Source organism: Physeter macrocephalus, chromosome 14 (genome assembly GCF_002837175.3).
Source record: "Physeter macrocephalus isolate SW-GA chromosome 14, ASM283717v5, whole genome shotgun sequence".
Classification (NCBI taxonomy): Eukaryota; Metazoa; Chordata; class Mammalia; order Artiodactyla; family Physeteridae; genus Physeter; species Physeter macrocephalus.
This window is the reverse complement of record NC_041227.1, coordinates 103,021,244-103,039,611: the sequence shown is the minus strand read 5'-3', so window position 1 is coordinate 103,039,611 and position 18,368 is coordinate 103,021,244. Positions and strand designations below refer to the sequence as shown.

Here is an 18,368-nt window from a genome sequence, read left to right as displayed (position 1 = left end):
AGCCTGCGCGTCCGGAGCCTGTGCTCCGCAACGGGAGAGGCCACAACAGTGAGAGGCCCGCGTACCGCAAAAAAAAATAAAATAAAAATAATAATAATGATAATAATCCTTATGCCAAAATGGCATATTTTGGAGTGGCAAACTATGTTCCCCTTCAAGGGGAGTGGTTAAATTTTAAAAATTAAATTGTTGTATAGCTACTCAGTGGAGTATTTTAAAACCTTTTAAAATAATAATTACAGAATAGGATCAGTGGATTATATCAATGTCAATATCATGGTTATGATATCGTACTGTAGTTTTGCAAGAGGTTACCATTGGGGAATCTGGGTAAAGCCTGCACAGATCTCTGTATTATTTCTTACAACTGCATGTGAATCTACAGTTATCTCAAAAATTTTAATGGAAAAAAATTTTAATCATAATCATAAATACAGCATATTAACTAACATGCAATACTTATTTTTACTTATGTGAAAAAATCAGCTTAAAATCTGAAGGGACCCTATATTATAACTCTATTAGATTATGCATAGGAAGAAAAGAGGAGAGAAAATACACCAAATGATCACAATGGTTTTATCTAAGTTGTTGGATTTTTAGATGATTTTACTTTTCTTCTTTATATTTTTCATCATTCTGTAAGTGTCCTACTATGACTACATACTATAACTTTTCTAATCATCAAAAAACTGTAAGTTATCTTTTAAAAATACATTTAAAAAATCTTGCTTTCTCAGCATGCCAATGTGAAGGAAAAGATAACCGAATTCCATTACTGAAGGAAGTTTTTGAGGCCTTTCCTAACACTCCTATTAACATCGATATCAAAGTCAACAACAATTTGCTGATTAAGAAGGTACTTAAGGCATTGTGTCCTCTGAGTGTGTTGCATCCGATTTCATCCAAACTAAATAAGGCTAGAGTAGGTGCCTGCATAGACTGATAATGTTCAAGGAAATGTGATACTCTAGGGATCAGTATTGTTTCAAGTACTGCCCTGGTAGAAGACATCACTGTACTGCAGGAAAGCCTGTTTCAGGGTGACTTGTCATGTCGCAGTCATGGATAAAAGTGAGCTTCTGTGAACCCATCGCTCTGGCATTTACATAATTAACTTCTTCTAGTTTCACTTGTTTCACTTGTACTTAGTTTATAGCAAATTACTAAACAGTTGTATTCTATTAAATAAATCATATAATGGTAAAATGTAATTTCTTGTACTTTATAAAATAATCTGAATTTATGTATCAGTTCTTCCAAAATTTTATAGTATGCACTGGCAGATAGTCAGTTGTAATCCATTTTTTAAGTGAAATCATGTAAGTGGATTTACAAATAGGCACATGCATAAAATTTTGAATTTTCACATGTAGGTTTCAGAGTTGGTGAAGCAGTACAGACGAGAACACATAACAGTGTGGGGTAATGCCAGTTATGAAATTGTAGAAAAGTGCTACAAAGAGGTAAGCTTCATAAATGGTACAGAATGATCTATTTTTGTTGCTGTTGTATATCTTTAAATGTTAAGTAAATACAGTAATTATTTTTTTTTAAATATCTTATTTCATAGCCTTGATGCAAAGGCAGACGGTACTGGATGGAAGCAACTAACCAGAAATTTACTAATAAAGATGATGAATTTATAGATAATGGGATTTAGTAGAGATAGTGGACCTTGCAATTTAAGTTCAATGTAATTGAACTGGCTCACAGAATTATTATTTTCACATGGTAATATTAGTTGTTTGCCAACATTTATTAATTTTATTATGTATAGTATAAAACAAAATATGATTTCTTTTTTTTTCCGGGGCACAAACCCGTGTCCCCTGCATCGGCAGGCAAATTCTCAACCACTGCGCCACCAGGGAAGCCCTATTTCTATTTTTTAGTGTCTAGTTTTTGTTAGGTAATCAGAATTTTTTGTGTAATTTTGAATTAAGGGAAGTATTTAGTCCTTCAACTCTATAGCTCAAGCTTTTCTTTACCCTACCTCCCAAAAAGAATTAATCAAATTAAGCCAGGATCATGATTATCCGGTAGTATATAAAAGTAGGGCCATCCACCAACTGAAATTTTTCTGTTTGAAGAAAATATATCTATAAAAAATTAAGTTGAGGGGCTTCCCTGGTGGCGCAGTGGTTGAGAGTCTGCCTGCTAATGCGGGGGACACGGGTTCGAGCCCTGGTCTGGGAGGATCCCACATGCCGCGGAGCGACTAGGCCTGTGAGCCACAACTACTGAGCCTGTGCGTCTGGAGCCTGTGCTCCGCAACAAGAGAGGCCGCGATAGTGAGAGGCCCGCGCACCACGATGAAGAGTGGCCCCCGCTTGCCACAACTAGAGAAAGCCCTCGCACAGAAACGAAGACCCAACACAGCAAAAATAAATAAATTAATTAATAAAAACTCCTACCCCCAACATCTTCAAAAAAAAAATTAAAACACTTAAAATCTATAAAAAATTAAGTTGAGGGGCTTCCCTGGTGGCGCAGTGGTTGAGAGTCTGCCTGCTAATGCGGGGGACACGGGTTCGAGCCCTGGTCTGGGAGGATCCCACATGTCCGATTTCATCCAAACTAAATAAGGCTAGAGTAGGTGCCTGCATAGACTGATAATGTTCAAGGAAATGTGATACTCTAGGGATCAGTATTGTTTCAAGTACTGCCCTGGTAGAAGACATCACTGTACTGCAGGAAAGCCTGTTTCAGGGTGACTTGTCATGTCGCAGTCATGGATAAAAGTGAGCTTCTGTGAACCCATCGCTCTGGCGTTTACGTAATTAACTTCTTCTAGTTTCACTTGTTTCACTTGTACTTAGTTTATAGCAAATTACTAAACAGTTGTATTCTATTAAATAAATCATATAATGGTAAAATGTAATTTCTTGTACTTTATAAAATAATCTGAATTTATGTATCAGTTCTTCCAAAATTTTATAGTATGCACTGGCAGATAGTCAGTTGTAATCCATTTTTTAAGTGAAATCATGTAAGTGGATTTACAAATAGGCACATGCATAAAATTTTGAATTTTCACATGTAGGTTTCAGAGTTGGTGAAGCAGTACAGACGAGAACACATAACAGTGTGGGGTAATGCCAGTTATGAAATTGTAGAAAAGTGCTACAAAGAGGTAAGCTTCATAAATGGTACAGAATGATCTATTTTTGTTGCTGTTGTATATCTTTAAATGTTAAGTAAATACAGTAATTATTTTTTTTTAAATATCTTATTTCATAGCCTTGATGCAAAGGCAGATGGTACTGGATGGAAGCAACTAACCAGAAATTTACTAATAAAGATGATGAATTTATAGATAATGGGATTTAGTAGAGATAGTGGACCTTGCAATTTAAGTTCAATGTAATTGAACTGGCTCACAGAATTATTATTTTCACATGGTAATATTAGTTGTTTGCCAACATTTATTAATTTTATTATGTATAGTATAAAACAAAATATGATTTCTTTTTTTTTCCGGGGCACAAACCCGTGTCCCCTGCATCGGCAGGCAAATTCTCAACCACTGCGCCACCAGGGAAGCCCTATTTCTATTTTTTAGTGTCTAGTTTTTGTTAGGTAATCAGAATTTTTTGTGTAATTTTGAATTAAGGGAAGTATTTAGTCCTTCAACTCTATAGCTCAAGCTTTTCTTTACCCTACCTCCCAAAAAGAATTAATCAAATTAAGCCAGGATCATGATTATCAGGTAGTATATAAAAGTAGGGCCATCCACCAACTGAAATTTTTCTGTTTGAAGAAAATATATCTATAAAAAATTAAGTTGAGGGGCTTCCCTGGTGGCGCAGTGGTTGAGAGTCTGCCTGCTAATGCGGGGGACACGGGTTCGAGCCCTGGTCTGGGAGGATCCCACATGCCGCGGAGCGACTAGGCCTGTGAGCCACAACTACTGAGCCTGTGCGTCTGGAGCCTGTGCTCCGCAACAAGAGAGGCCGCGATAGTGAGAGGCCCGCGCACCACGATGAAGAGTGGCCCCCGCTTGCCACAACTAGAGAAAGCCCTCGCACAGAAACGAAGACCCAACACAGCAAAAATAAATAAATTAATTAATAAAAACTCCTACCCCCAACATCTTCAAAAAAAAAATTAAAACACTTAAAAAAAAATTAAGTTGATATATTTTGAAATGGTACACTAAGCAAATTTAGCTATGTAATCAGCTAAGAGGATTTGAAATTCAGAGTGTTAAAAAACCTTAAACACTGAAGATTCTCTTTCAGAATACAAGTGATAGTGCAGAAGGAATATCATGACACAGTAGCAATTCTAAAATACAAAGAATTCTTTTGAGAAGGCGTTCCTTCCTAGCAAAGAAGGCAAAAGCATAGATCCAAGAACCATTACAATTAAAAGTACAATTAAAAGTAATGAGGCTCTCATTAAGGCAGGTAAGTTTTATTTATGTGCAGCAGGCTCTGTGAGATCCCAAGGTATCTGTGTACAAACGGAGAGAACAGAATAATCAATGGGCTGAGTGGCTTTAGATCTCCAAGAATTTAGGACTAAGTCTTCCATAACTAATCATTGTCTGATAGTATTTTCACATGTCATTAAAAGGGAGATAGCATACTGGAGGCTTCATGACCTGCTGATCTTTTTACATCATTCAAAATTTTTTTTCAAATTAAAAAATAGTGATAATAGCAAATGCTAGAGAAGACGAGGACAAACTGGATCTCACCTGCGTTGCTGGTGGGAATGTAAAATAGAACAGCCACTCTCATAATTAGTTGGGTAGTTTCTTACAAAACTAAGCATACACTTATCATATTAACCAGCACTCTTACTCTTGGACATTTATCTCAGAAAAATGAAAACTATGCACACAAAAACCTATACATGAATGTTTATAGCAGATTTATTCACAATACCAAAATACTAGAAATGAGCCAAATGCCCTTCAGTGGGTACGTGGCTGAACAAACTAACACATCCATACAATGTAATACCATTCATCAGTAACAGGGAATGAATTTTTGGCACATGCAACAACCTGGATGGTCCTAGAAGGCATTTTTCTTGGTGAAAAAAATTAACCTCAAATGGTTATATGATTACATTTATATAACATTCTCAAAACTACAGACATGAAGAGCAAATTCGTGGCTCCCAGAGGACAGGGACTGGGTGTGGGTGCAAACACAAAGTAGTAGCAGGAGGGAGTTTCTGTGTGGTGATGGAACAGTTCTGTATCTTGATTGTGGTGGAGGTTACACAAATCTATACATGGGTTAAAATTGCATCGAACTATACACATGCACAAATGAGCACAGGTTTTAAAAATGGTGAAAACCGAATAAGGTCTACAGTCTAATTGACAGTAATACATCACTGTCAATTCCTGGTTTTGATACATCTGGCTACATCAAATTTTACCATTTGGGGCAGCTGGGTTAAGGATATACAAGACTCTTCTGTATTTTTATAACTTCCTGTGACTCTATAATTATTTCAAAATAAAAAGTTCACTTTTGGTCCAGAATCACAGAACCTTTCCCCTGATTCACATATTTTTCTAGAAGCCTCTGGCTTTCTGTCATTTTAGAATTTAAAAGCTCCAAAATTTTCAGCAGCAATTTTCAAACACCGCAGTAAGAATGTCTCAACAATAATTGTCATTCGTATTATGAACATGCTATATAATTAAGTCATGTATCTTACAATTCTTAAAGTATGATTTATGAGAATTTCATATTAGCTCTTTAATTTCCAGATGCTAGAAACTAAAAATATAAAAATAAAAGAAAGTGGGGGACACAGTGGTGCTGGGAAAAATATGTGGCACTTATTCTCATCTAATGACTTTTTATTCACTCATACTTAATGCAGTTGTTTTTATCCTTGGCTGTATATTGGAATTACCGGAATTGTTTCAAAAAATACTAATGCCTGGGTCCCATTCCAGATATTCTAATTTAATACAGGGACAACCAGTTATTATGCCAGCGGTACGCCAGCATACCGCTCCTAGCCCTCTCCTACCAGCGACCTTGCATGGCTGTCCAGAGGTACCAGTTACTGTTTTTAGTTCTCTGGTTCCAAAGTTGCCTAAGTTTTGAGGGTCAGCCCCTAGCCCTATTTCCTCCTATGAGTTCTGTTATTCTTAGTGTATGAATCTGCAGAAATCAAAGTTTTCTCAGGGACTTGTATACTGTGTTGCAGCTGGAACACCTGTACATAAATAAACTGAAAATATTACAAAGCAGCATGTGCACTTAGGAGCAAAAGAAGTCCTCAAACTTATTTACCCCATTTTTAAAAAATAAAGAAGCAGGTAATTTAGAGCTAATATTTAAAATAAATTATGTTTTTGCATGATTTTTTCAATATATTACTTTTATTTGGAAATATTCAAATTTATTATAATGTTTATTTGTTTTAAAGACAGACATGGAGCTGGAGGAGGCGGGTATGGGGAGTTGTTTACTGGGTACAGAGTTTCAGTTTTGCAAGATGAAAAGAGTTCACATATATATGAAGCTTGCAGTTGAAGGGTTTGGGGATCTTGATGAACACATTTTGTAATAGAAACTTAGAAAGGTGGTTAGATTCTTGGACTAGTTTACAAAGTCCTATTTACATTTGAAAATATGTATATGTAGCTGAAAGGTGACATATTTGCAACACCATTAATATATACCTACATTCATATCTGTATCATATACTGTTTAAAAATTTATTATATATATGGTTATTGAATATATAGAAGGTTACTGAATATTTCATTTCTTTATCTTGTTCCATTAAATTTGGTATGTTTAATCTCTACTGATAAGGACTAGCAGTAACAGAAATGGTATTGCAAAAGCAGAGAGTAGGGAATAGAGGAACTTGAGTATCAATTAATACTATAGGCCTCCAAGATAGCTCCTGACCCATTTGTCAAGGACTAGTCATTTCTAAGTGTGGTGTGTTAGAAATGGATATTGATAATTCAGGGAGTACTTTTAACAGATGTCAAGATACAGTCTTGGGAAATTTTGAAGCTTGTGAAAGAAACCTCTTTATTTGAACAGTTATAAAGTAACATACAATATTGTTTGTGTCTTTTAGAATTCAGAAATTCCTATACTCTTCAGTTTACAACGTGTTCTGCTCATTCTTGGCCTGTTCTTCACTGGCCTCTTGCCCTTTGTGCCCATTCGAGAACAGTTTTTTGAAATCCCAATGCCTTCTATTATACTGAAGTAAGTGGTTACCCTGTTTTCATCAATTCTCAATTACAGGAAAACTAAGACGAAGACTTGTTGATAGCAATGATAAAGAATAGATTGCTCTAGTTATTTCCATATTTGATATAATTAAGATGCATTCTCTAAAATGAATAATAAAGGTTTTTAAGTATTTACCTGACCCATTTCAGGTAACAATGACTTTCAGTGCCTGTGTACTCAGAAGTCAGGTAAAAAGAATTGAGCTTAATCGTTGAAACATCTAATAGCAATTGCCCTCCAACTTCCCTTACTTCCTTCTGCTTGATTGACAACTATACCCAGCTGAAATTCCATTAAGCTCCAAATTCACCACTAGCATTAAATCACCACCACCACCACCACCACAACAACAATGCAAAAAAACCTCTGGAGACGGGAGAAAGAAAAGGATAGAGTTCGTTTTTATAAGATAGTTCCATATTTATGTAATTTCTCTGCTGGGTATAAAGCCTTGCTTTTCACACACTAATTTGCTACAAAGATAAAAATATATAAAACACTTAGCATTGCCTGGCAAATAATAAGCAGTCAATAAATGATAACTTTTATTGTTAAATTATCTTTATCATTATTATTAGAGAGCTTCATCTCACAATCCCCTACCCTTATAATGTCATCCCTAGCTATACATTTCTAATAATAACTGAGCCATGACAAAGGAATTCAGTGCTTCTGAGATCATTTAAATATGATTTCACCTGCATGAAAACTCTTTTCACCCTCACAGAACTTCAAAAAAAAATCAAGCTGAACATTAGTACATCAGTCATTAGGAAATATCATTCAGAGAAACAAGTTGATCAGTACCCCTGTACTCAGCATCTATGTTTCATGCTTGTCTTCCAGTTTGAGTTTGTTACTGATGAGTATGTTTATTTTATCTATTCCCAATTATATTTACTAGCAGTGTTTGTAGCTGTTTCTGAAACGAAACAGCAGAAATCATTCTTGTCTACAAACAAACCATTTTTGTTTGCTAGATTAAAATAATTCCTAACCATTTATTCCTAAAGTACTTAGCTTTCCTCTGGTCTAGAGTGTACTGTTGTGCTCTCTAGATCATCTCCATGTGTTCCTTTTAGAAGCAAATATTATTAAAAAATAGACATTGAACAAACTTCATAGAATTAATTTTTTTCTCTAAAAATGATTATGGATTAAGACACTGGTAGGATATTATGTGTTTGTATGTTTTATTATTATTTAAAAAAAATTTTTTTTTGGCTGCACTGGGTCTTCGTTGCTGCACGCAGGCTTTCTCTAGTTGCGGCGAGCGAGGGCTACTCTTCGTTGCGGTGTGCGGGCTTCTCATTGCGGTGGCTTCTCTCGTTGCGGAGCACAAGCCCTAGAGTGCATGGGCTTCAGTAGTTGTGGCTCGCGGGCTCGGTAGTTGTGGCTCGTGGCTCTAGAGCACAGGCTCAGTAGTTGTGGCTCACGGGCTTAGTTGCTTCTCAGCATATGGGATCTTCCTGGACCAGGGATAGAACCCGTGTTCCCTGCATTGGCAGGCGGATTCTTAACCACTGCATCACCAGGGAAGTCCCTATTATTTTTTTTTAATGAAAGACGGTACTTCCTAAGACAACGTAATCATTTGTGTTTAATGAGGTAACTAGTATTTTGAGTTATTAAATTCTTGGGATTCCTGAAATTGCAATCAGGACTTTCTACCTGGGCTAGAGTTAGTGGGGAAAGAGGAGTTTATTTAGAGAGCTTCAAATAAAAACTGAGGGCTTCCCTGGTGGCGCAGTGGTTGAGAGTCCGCCTGCCGATGCAGGGCACACGGGTTCGTGCCCAGGTCCGGGAAGATCCCACATGCTGCGGAGCGGCTGGGCCCGTGAGCCATGGCCGATGAGCCTGCGCGTCCGGAGCCTGTGCTCCGCAACGGGAGAGGCCACAACAGTGAGAGGCCCGCATACCCAAAAAAATAAAAATAAACAAATAAAAACTGAATTCAGAGAAAAAGACAAAAAGTGAATTTAGTGGGCTTCCCTGGTGGCGCAGTGGTTGACAGTCCGCCTGCCAATGCAGGGGACACGGGTTCGATCCCTGGCCCAGGAAGATCCCACATGTCATGGAGCAACTAGGCCCGTGCACCACAGCTGCTGAGCCTGTGCTCTAGAGCCCGTAAGCCACAACTATTGAGCCCACGTGCCACAACTACTGAAGCCTGCGCGCCTAGAGGCCATGCTCTGCAACAGGAGAAGCCACGACAATGAGAGGCCGTGCACCGCAACGAGGAGTAGCCCCCACTCGCCGCAACTAGAGAAAGCCTGTGCACAGCTACGAAGACCCAACACAGCCAAAAATAAAAACAAATAAATTTATTTTTTTAAAAAATGAATTTAGTGTAGATAGGAGGAGTTAGAAAGGAAATAAGAAATGAAGATCTGGGGCTTCCCTGGTGGCGCAGTGGTTGAGAGTCTGCTTGCCAATGCGGGGGACACGGGTTCGAGCCCTGGTCCGGGAAGATCCCACGTGCCGTGGAGCAACTAAGCCCATGCGCCACAACTACTGAAGCCTGTGCGCCTGGAGCCCGTGCTCTGCAACAGGAGAGGCCACCGCAACGAGAGGCCCGCACACCGCAGTGAAGAGTGGCCCCGGCTCGCCGCCAACTAGAGAAAGCCCACGCATAGCAACGAAGCAACGAAGACTCAATGCAGCCAAAAATAAAATAAATAAATAAAATAATTTTTAAAAAAGAAAAAGAAATGAAGATCTGGGGAGAATAAAAATCACTCTGTGCTGTTTAACATAGAAAGAAGCTGAGGAATCTTCATAGTAGAGAGACTGACTAATCAGAGATGTCTCTGGACACAACCCAGAGTTAATGACACAGGTGCTGTTCTAGGCATCAAAGAAGTTGAAGAAGGAGCTCGGCTTCGGTCTAAAAGTCATGTATACTCTTTCAGTAGGAAATATATTTTAAAAGGACAGGGCCTAGGTCTTAAAACATTGAAAGTGAAAGAAAAAAATGCCTTTAGGGTTTTTTTAGTCTCATTTTTACCCCAAATATCTTTTAATCCATAGTAAAGTTTGGTTGTGTGTTTAAATCTACTACATAGAAAATTACAGCAGACAAAGCAAAAGAAAGAGGCTTCACCAGAAAAGAGAAGAGACATGAGTTCTGGGCACCCAGGGTCTCTGGAAAGATAACTTATTAATTTTAACCTTTGAATTGTGGTAGCAACAAATTAGCTTGAAATCAATGAAAATGGAAAACCCAAATGGGCTTTGTTCGAATTTATTTTTGTCCTTTTCCAAATATTTTTTAAACATATACTAAGTGCAGGCAAGGCACTCTTTGTTTTTGTACTTGTTTTATTTTATCACACTGATATAGTCCTGTGTTTCTAATTTATGATTTAAATTTTATTTTGCCTCAGGCTAAAAGAACCACACACCATGTCCAGAAGTCAAAAGTTTCTCATCTGGCTTTCTGATATGTAAGAATTTTAGTTTCTTGATATACAAATTATTGTTTTAACTCTATTAAATACGACGCTTATAATTTAGAGCAGGCTTTCTACATGTAATTTGTAACAGGGATGTGTTGAACATCTACTATACAAACGGATGATGTATGAATCATTTAGAACTAGCTTAATTGCTAGTCACAAAACCTTAAGAAGAATTGAGAGATAATCTCATCAAACTCAGGAGAAAACTGAGCACCCACCTCCCCGAAGTTAGATGATTTACAGTACTTGGTGTTATGTAGCTGGTTAGTAGCAGAGCCAGGATATTCACCCATCCCCTCTACTTAGTCACTGTTTCCACGAGCCTGCAGTCAAAAATACAGTGAAAAGAAGTGTGTCTAGCAATGCAATATATGTAAGAGTATATATTGACTAATGGCACATTTCTCAGGAAAATCTGCAGCAAGACTTAACAGCAAAAAGGAAGCCCTATCTATATGGTGGGCATCTACTTTAGATAAAATGCCTTAAATTCTAAGACATGTTGAGTTTAATGTTAGGTAAAGCCCACAAAGCTATTGTGCTATACTTTGCTTTAAAGTGGAACCTTGAATGCTTAAATAATAGTCAGAAATCACAACCTTTTATTACTAGCTCCTCTTTCATAGAGTTGGAAAACTAGTTGTATCTTTTCTCTGTGCTACAGGGTTTCGTCTTTTTTGCTGTATTCCTGATTTAATTTCTAGTTTTTAAGGAGGCATTTTTAATTGGTGTTAAATGCATATGATTTTTAGTTTCTGTTACTTAATCATTCTAATAGACATAAACAGAATAGAAATAGTATGTATAGCTTTTCAGTACAGTAAGTTCCCATCTTGCTCAAGTGATTTGTATTCTAAAAGTTCACTTTTAGGTTAGTTATTTGGAACTGAAAAAAAAATGCTTTTTTTTTTCCTATATAGAGGATAGTGTAATTAATGGACATTAGGTTTCTTTTTTTGGATATACATTTATTTATTTATTTATTTATTTATTTATGGCTGCGTTGGGTCTTTGTTGCTGCATGGGGGCTTTCTCTAGTTGTGTTGAGCGGGGGCTACTCTTAGTTGTGGTGGGTGGGCTTCTCATTGTGGTGGCTTCTCTTGTTGCGGAGCACGGGCTCTAGGCACGCAGGCTTCAGTAGTTGGGGCACGCAGGCTCATTAGTTGTGGTGCACGGGCTTAGTTGCTCCGCGGCATGTGGGATCTTCCCAGACCAGGGCTCGAACCCGTGTCCCCTGCACTGGCAGGCGGATTCTTAGCCACTGTGCCACCAGGGAAGTCCTGGACATTAGGTTTCTAAGATAGCTCACAAAAGACTAATTCATTTTGTAAATGGACTGTGATATAGAATTTGACCCAAGTTCACTGCCTTATTTTAACTTGGAAAGTTAGGAACACCGACTTCCCAGTTATTTCTCACTCTCATTATGGTGCCCGCAAGGAAAGTGAGGAAGCCCCTTTTGCACTGAGCTGCTTCAATAAGAATACATCTCCTGGGGATCTAATGGCAGCAAGGAGTAGAAAGGAGTTTCAGCAGTTAAGGTACAAATGCATCCACAGCAGCTATTATTGCTTGAGGCCGTTGGTTATATTGCCGAAACGTTGGGATTAAGTTCAATTAGGAATTATAAACTAAATTGACTAAGTTAGGACTGAGGACTAATTTTAGTCCTTCTTTAGGGCTAAGGAGTACCTAAATCTGTTGTGCTTTTCTTTTCTAGTCTACTAATGAGAAAAGCTTTGTTCGACCACCTCACTGCCCGAGGCATTCAGGTAAGTTTTTGGAATGATGCATTTTATTTTTTTTTATTTTTATAAATTTTATTTATTTATTTATTTATTTTTTTGTGGTACGCGGGTCTCTCACTGCCGTGGCCTCTCCCGTTGCGGAGCACAGGCTCCGGACGCTCAGGCTCAGCGGCCATGGCTCACGGGCCCAGCCGCTCCGCGGCATGTGGGATCTTCTCGGACCGGGGCACGAACCCGTGTCCCCTGCATCGGCAGGCGGATTCTCAACCACTGCGCCACCAGGGAAGCCCTGGAATGATGCATTTTAGAAACAGCATAGTTTAGCAGTTTAACGCAAGTTTAAGGGGCACGAACTTTTTTTTTTTTTTTGCGGTATGCGGGCCTCTCACTGTTGTGGCCTCTCCCATTGCGGAGCACAGGCTCCAGACACGCAGGCTCAGCGGCCATGGTTCACGGGCCCAGCCGCTCCGTGGCATGTGGGATCCTCCCAGACCAGAGCACGAACCCGTGTCCCCTGCATCGGCAGGCGGACTCTCAACCACTGCGCCACCAGGAAAGCCCGGGCAGGAACTTTTAACTGACTTAATATGGTCCTGACTCTGCTTCTGCTGCTTTACTGGTTCTCATATGAAGACCTTAAGCTCTGTCTTACAGTTAACAAGAAAGTATTGGCATTGCAGCATTCACCTATGTATTGGTGAGAATAGCTGAAGCCGAGGGGTGGGACGGTCATATTTAATGAGCAAAGTGGAATTTGTTTAAAGGGCTCAACGATTTCTTAAAATTGCAGGTTATTAAAAGGTTATTTTTAAGTGTGCTGAGGTTGTAGTGGATAAATGCTACCATACAAATAATTTTCTATTTTAACATTTCTTCTCATATTTCTCATGTTTCTAATTTTCAGGTGTATGTTTGGGTATTAAATGAAGAGCAGGAATACAAAAGAGCTTTTGATTTGGGAGCAACTGGGGTGATGACAGACTATCCAACAAAACTTAAGGATTTTTTACATAATTTTTCAGAATAGAAAAGGAGGTACTCAGAAGCATTCAAAGAAAACATGAAAAGACCTAAGAAAAAAAATTGTTATTATTTCCCTAAGCCATTTCTGGAATGGTAAAAGGTTTAATCAGTTAAGTGTTTATTACCTCATTTTTAAGCCTGTCTGAGAATGTAGAAACTATATATTGTATATCTATTTTAAACAATATTGCATATTTTACATTTGTAAATAGTTTGTTTAGAAAGAAAACTGGTTATGAGATGTAAGTAGAAGATTATCGATCAAGATTTCTGTATATGATGCAGTATTCTACTATTATAAGTAATTCTGAAATCGAAGACTATTGGATACATTTGACATTAGCCTTCACTGGAATAAGATCAACTAATTAGTAAGACAGAATTATTGAAGGCCATTTCAGCTATCCGAGTTGTCTTCTTATTTCTAGGTACACCTTAGTTAAAGGGGAAAAATACAGTGAAAGGAGAGCTCGGAAATCAGTGATGTAATTATCTGCCAAGTTGAACATTGTTAGCAGAAAGCAGACTCAAAGAAATACCTGAAAGTTTATTACATGATCAGAAATAAAATCTGTAGACTAAATTCGAATTCTTGGTTGCTGTTGTCAGTAGGGACATTCTATTTGGAATCTTTTTCAGGTATGTAACAATGCTACTGTGTCTTTTTTTTTTTGTAAACATTAAAATTGGACTTAATTGTAAATTAAGACAAGATGCAAATAGTCACATTTTTGTTTCCTCTAAAGAAATGTACATTTTCCATTGTTGGCAATGACTAACTGTCTGGACCTACATCTAGATTTTAAATAACATCTTGAATCCTAACAATCATATGAAACTGATGAAAGTGCGTATCACTGTGTCTAAAACTTATAGTATAAGCCACCTCCTCCTGATCTTTAAGAATCTGTTCTTCTGAGTATTAGTGGAAACAGAATTTCCCAAAGCATTAGGCATCACTTTCTCAGATTTTCTGATGTGACTTCATGTAAATCTGTTTCTAATCTTTTTGACTTATTTTCGTTATTTCTCTGGGAGGTAAATATAATCTGGAACATTTGAAGTTTACCAGCTAACAGCTACAAAGGATGATCATACTCTCCCACCTGTCCCTGGATGGCATAAATGACATTTGTTTTTTTGTTTAAACTGAAATAAAATTTTCAGAAACAAAATAAGCGTTCTTCATTGGTGGTGTTTTTGTTTTGCAGTCATAATTCCAAATATGCTTTATAATTTTTTCAGAATTTAATGAGATGGTAAATTGATAGTGTAACTAAATACACCTGAGACTTCTCTCTAGTGTAAGGAAAATAAAATATAGAAACACTTTTATGGTAAAGAAATTGCCTCTTGGTATTTGAGTAAATAACTTGGGCAGGTAATCCATTAAATCCATCATTTTCACTTTCGCTTATAGTAATTTATGATTATAGTTGCTAGAGATCTTTTTGATCATCTTTGATATAATTCTTTTTGCAATTTCCCCTTTCCAAATTTTGCCTTGTTATGATGCAGTTCATATTATAGGGCCAGCGTATATTTGTGTCAATCAGTAGACGATAAAGTACCCAGCATGGTAAAGATGTTTAGAAAGTCATGTTTTAAGAGTTTGATGATTTTATAGTAAAGGTGACTTCAATTCATTTAATAAAAGTATAGTATCTATAACAAGAGAGTTATCAGATAACATCTGAATATTGCTTTTCTGATTGGGGCATCATGTTTTAAAAGAGGTTAGATACCCTTTCATTTCGAGAGAGATATTGCTAGGCATTGCATGGTAGGGAAGCCTAGAGAAGTGGTCAAAAGATGGGATTAGACCCTTTACCTGGGATGAAGCTGGCACTAGATTTGACAGACCCAGGGACTTCCCTGGTGGTCCAGTTGTTAAGACTCTGCACTCCTAAAATGCAGGGGGCATGGGTTCAGTCCCTGGGTGGGGAACTAAGATCCCCACAAGCCATGAGGCGTGGCCTAAAAAAGAGAAAAAGATTTGACAGACCTATAGTCCAGCATGCCAGGAGAATCCTAAATACATGGCGGTAGACAGCAGTTGACAGGTAGGTATTTCAGTAGGCAATCGGCATGAGGGAATTTTATTTTCTTACTATCATTTTTTTTTTTTTCTGGCCGCGTCACGTGGCATGCGGGATCTTCCCCAACCAGGGATTGAAACTGTGTCCCCTGCATTGGGAGCATGGAGTCATAACCACTGGACCACCCGGGAAGTCCTGCCGGAATTTGAGAATTTTAACTTGAAGTAGTAAGAGTTTCTCTATAGGACTAGGGTCCGAGGCATGTTACCAAGGCAAAACAAGACACAAGTTACAAGAACTAGGACCCAGATCTTGGAAAGAAGCTCATTGAATAGAAACGAAGAACAGAGTGATAACACTGGACTAATTACAATAGTAAGTTGACGCTGAGTCCCAGAGCTGTTCAACCTCTCATTTCTGGCCAGGACTTGTTCTAGAAATTGGGGTGTGGCCCTGGCTACAGGTGGGCATTTAGTAGCCCAACTGTGGAGAAAGAATGGCTGCAGTGGGGTAGGAAAAGAGAACATAAAACATAAATCATCGTATGTTCTAGTGTGGGAAATCATTGACACAAAATACAATGTGAACGATTCTGCTTAGAGTTGTGCAACATGGCGGGCCTGAAAAGGTTAAAAAAATATATATCAAGAGAGAATCTGCCATAGATTTAAAAAAGTTTCCTTTCCAATTAAGGAAAGCCATGAATGCCAGGTTGAAGAGTTTGTTCTGAATCAAAAGTCATGTGTCAAGTAGGTGGCTAAACTTGAGATGTTAAAAACAAGAACTGAAACTGCCAGACAATAATATAACATAATCATTTCAGTACCAAAGGGAAAATGTAAATAGCAGTCAGAGACCAGGCACCAAAACAAGATCAGGACCAAAGTGGTCAGATCAAAGAGTCAAAGAGATCAGAATGCTGGGAGCATACCAAAATAATTCATAAAGCCACTAGTGATGTTTAGCTTTTTCTGCCTTTTTTGTATAACACTGACAAACTATTGTTTGGAAAGTTGGATCATCCTATAAGCTGAAATAAAGATATAAGCCTAGACCAGAGAATAGTCCAGAAACCAGGTCAGAAGGCTATACAGATCCAATTAACATTAGATTGCATAAAAATTAATTTGGCAATAGTCTACAAGATAGAAACTCTTGCAGCAATCCAGGAATGAAGTAATAAGTGTCCAGATGAAACAGTGGCAATGTAAGTAGGGAAACAATGAATCTAAGCGTCTCTGTAACGGAAGAATTAATAAGAGTTGGTGACTAGATGAGCTTAAAAGGAGAAGAGAAAGTTCACTATTAACTCCAAAGCTGCAGGAAAATGGGGAACTTGGAGAGGGGTCCAGTTTGGTGGTAAAAATAATGTATATGGGTACTCTTTGAAATGACAGAAAGGTGTTCGAGTTTAGGTATATTAGCCCTAGGATGAAAGGATAGGTCTGGAAGAATAGATTTAGGAGTTTTGTGTACTTTATTGTGAAGCTAGCACTTTATTTTTTAGCATAAATTTCAGCTGTTTTTATTTTATTTACTTTTTAATTTATTTTTTAATTTTAATTTATTTATTTTATTTTTGATTGCGTTGGGTCTTCGTTGCTGCGTGTGGGCTATCTCTAGTTGTGTTGAGCGGGGGCTACTCTTCGTTGTGATGAGCGGGCTTTTCATTGCAGTGGCTTCTCCCGGTGCGGAGCACGGGCTCTAGAGCTCAGGCTCAGTAGTTGTGGCACAGGGGCTTAGTTGCTCTGTGGCATGTGGGATCTTCCCGGACCAGGGGTCAAACCCATGTCCCGTGCATTGGCAGGCGGATTCTTAACCACTGAGCCACCAGGGAAGTCCCGAAGCTAGCACTTTAAAGGTGATATTAGTTCCTTCTCAGTATTCTACTTGCAATTTGAATAGGTTGCTATGCCACCAGATGCCTACGTTGTGAATAACATGCTTCATACCACAGTGAGACTGAATGATAACATTTTTCCCCACTCATTTATGCCCTCTTCTTTCAAAAGTAGAGAAGTCTATTAAAAAAAGGCATAATTTTAACTCATTGCTTATGAAAATAATACAAATACATTGGTCTTGTTTGCCCACTAGTTTTAAATTTTAGTTCCTTGAAGCCCCAAGATGGGACCTAGGCAGCTTCTGCTGGGTGAGTTGGGATGATTACGCTAAGAGGGGGCTGAGCAGGTATAGCTGGGTGTTACCCTTTCCCAGTTGACAAGCGCTGCTTCACTTTTTTGTTTCATATGTGAGTTCCACATAAAGTTTGACTTAAAAAAGGAGTTTTCTGGAAAAAAATTTTTTCTTTGCTTCTGTAGTCTTTGATCTAAGACCTTTTTCCCCTTCAGCCTGGAGTAGAACCTCTCTTTCTTCCTTCCTTCCTAACTCACTCTAAGCCTTTTTCATTCAGTCAGTTCCTCAAGGGTTTATGATCCTTTCTGGTCAAAAACTTTTCAAGAACAATGAGTTGGGGATATGAACAGGTAATCCACAAATATAAAAAGTCAACAATCAAAAAATGTTTCACCTCACTAGTAATCAAAGACCTATAAATTAAAACAATGTTGAGTGAGATATCAATTTCTAACTCTTAGAAGGGCAAGAGTGAAAGCATTGGTAAGAGGCATGGGGAGACAGGCACTCAAGAACTGTTGGTGGGAATATAAATTGGCAGAACACTTTGAGGATTAATTTGACAGTATCTTTAAATATATCCTTTCACTCCGAGGTTCCAGTGCTAGGAATAATATCCTAAGAAAATAGCAGGACGGCTTCCCTGGTGGCGCAGCGGTTGCGCGTCCGCCTGCCGATTCAGGGGAACCGGGTTCGCGCCCCGGTCTGGGAGGATCCCACATG

General features: G+C 38.2%; 2 protein-coding genes across 2 annotated transcripts in view; one reads left to right on the top strand and one right to left on the bottom strand.

The window, feature by feature from the left end:
- The window catches only part of GDPD1 (glycerophosphodiester phosphodiesterase domain containing 1), a 49,375-nt gene extending 34,541 nt beyond the window's left edge, over nucleotides 1-14,834 (top strand). The window contains exons 5-10 of the mRNA XM_007106027.4: nucleotides 741-859; nucleotides 1,377-1,466; nucleotides 7,078-7,211; nucleotides 10,625-10,684; nucleotides 12,420-12,471; nucleotides 13,352-14,834. Coding sequence (XP_007106089.1) covers nucleotides 741-859; nucleotides 1,377-1,466; nucleotides 7,078-7,211; nucleotides 10,625-10,684; nucleotides 12,420-12,471; nucleotides 13,352-13,474 — 578 coding nt within the window. The 3' untranslated portion in view covers nucleotides 13,475-14,834. The remainder of the gene's footprint in view (nucleotides 1-740; nucleotides 860-1,376; nucleotides 1,467-7,077; nucleotides 7,212-10,624; nucleotides 10,685-12,419; nucleotides 12,472-13,351) is intronic.
- Nucleotides 4,369-18,368, bottom strand: part of LOC129392724 (uncharacterized) — an 80,200-nt gene continuing 66,200 nt past the window's right edge. The window contains exon 8 of the mRNA XM_055089788.1: nucleotides 4,369-4,458. The gene's annotated coding sequence lies outside the window, so the exon portion shown is untranslated. The remainder of the gene's footprint in view (nucleotides 4,459-18,368) is intronic.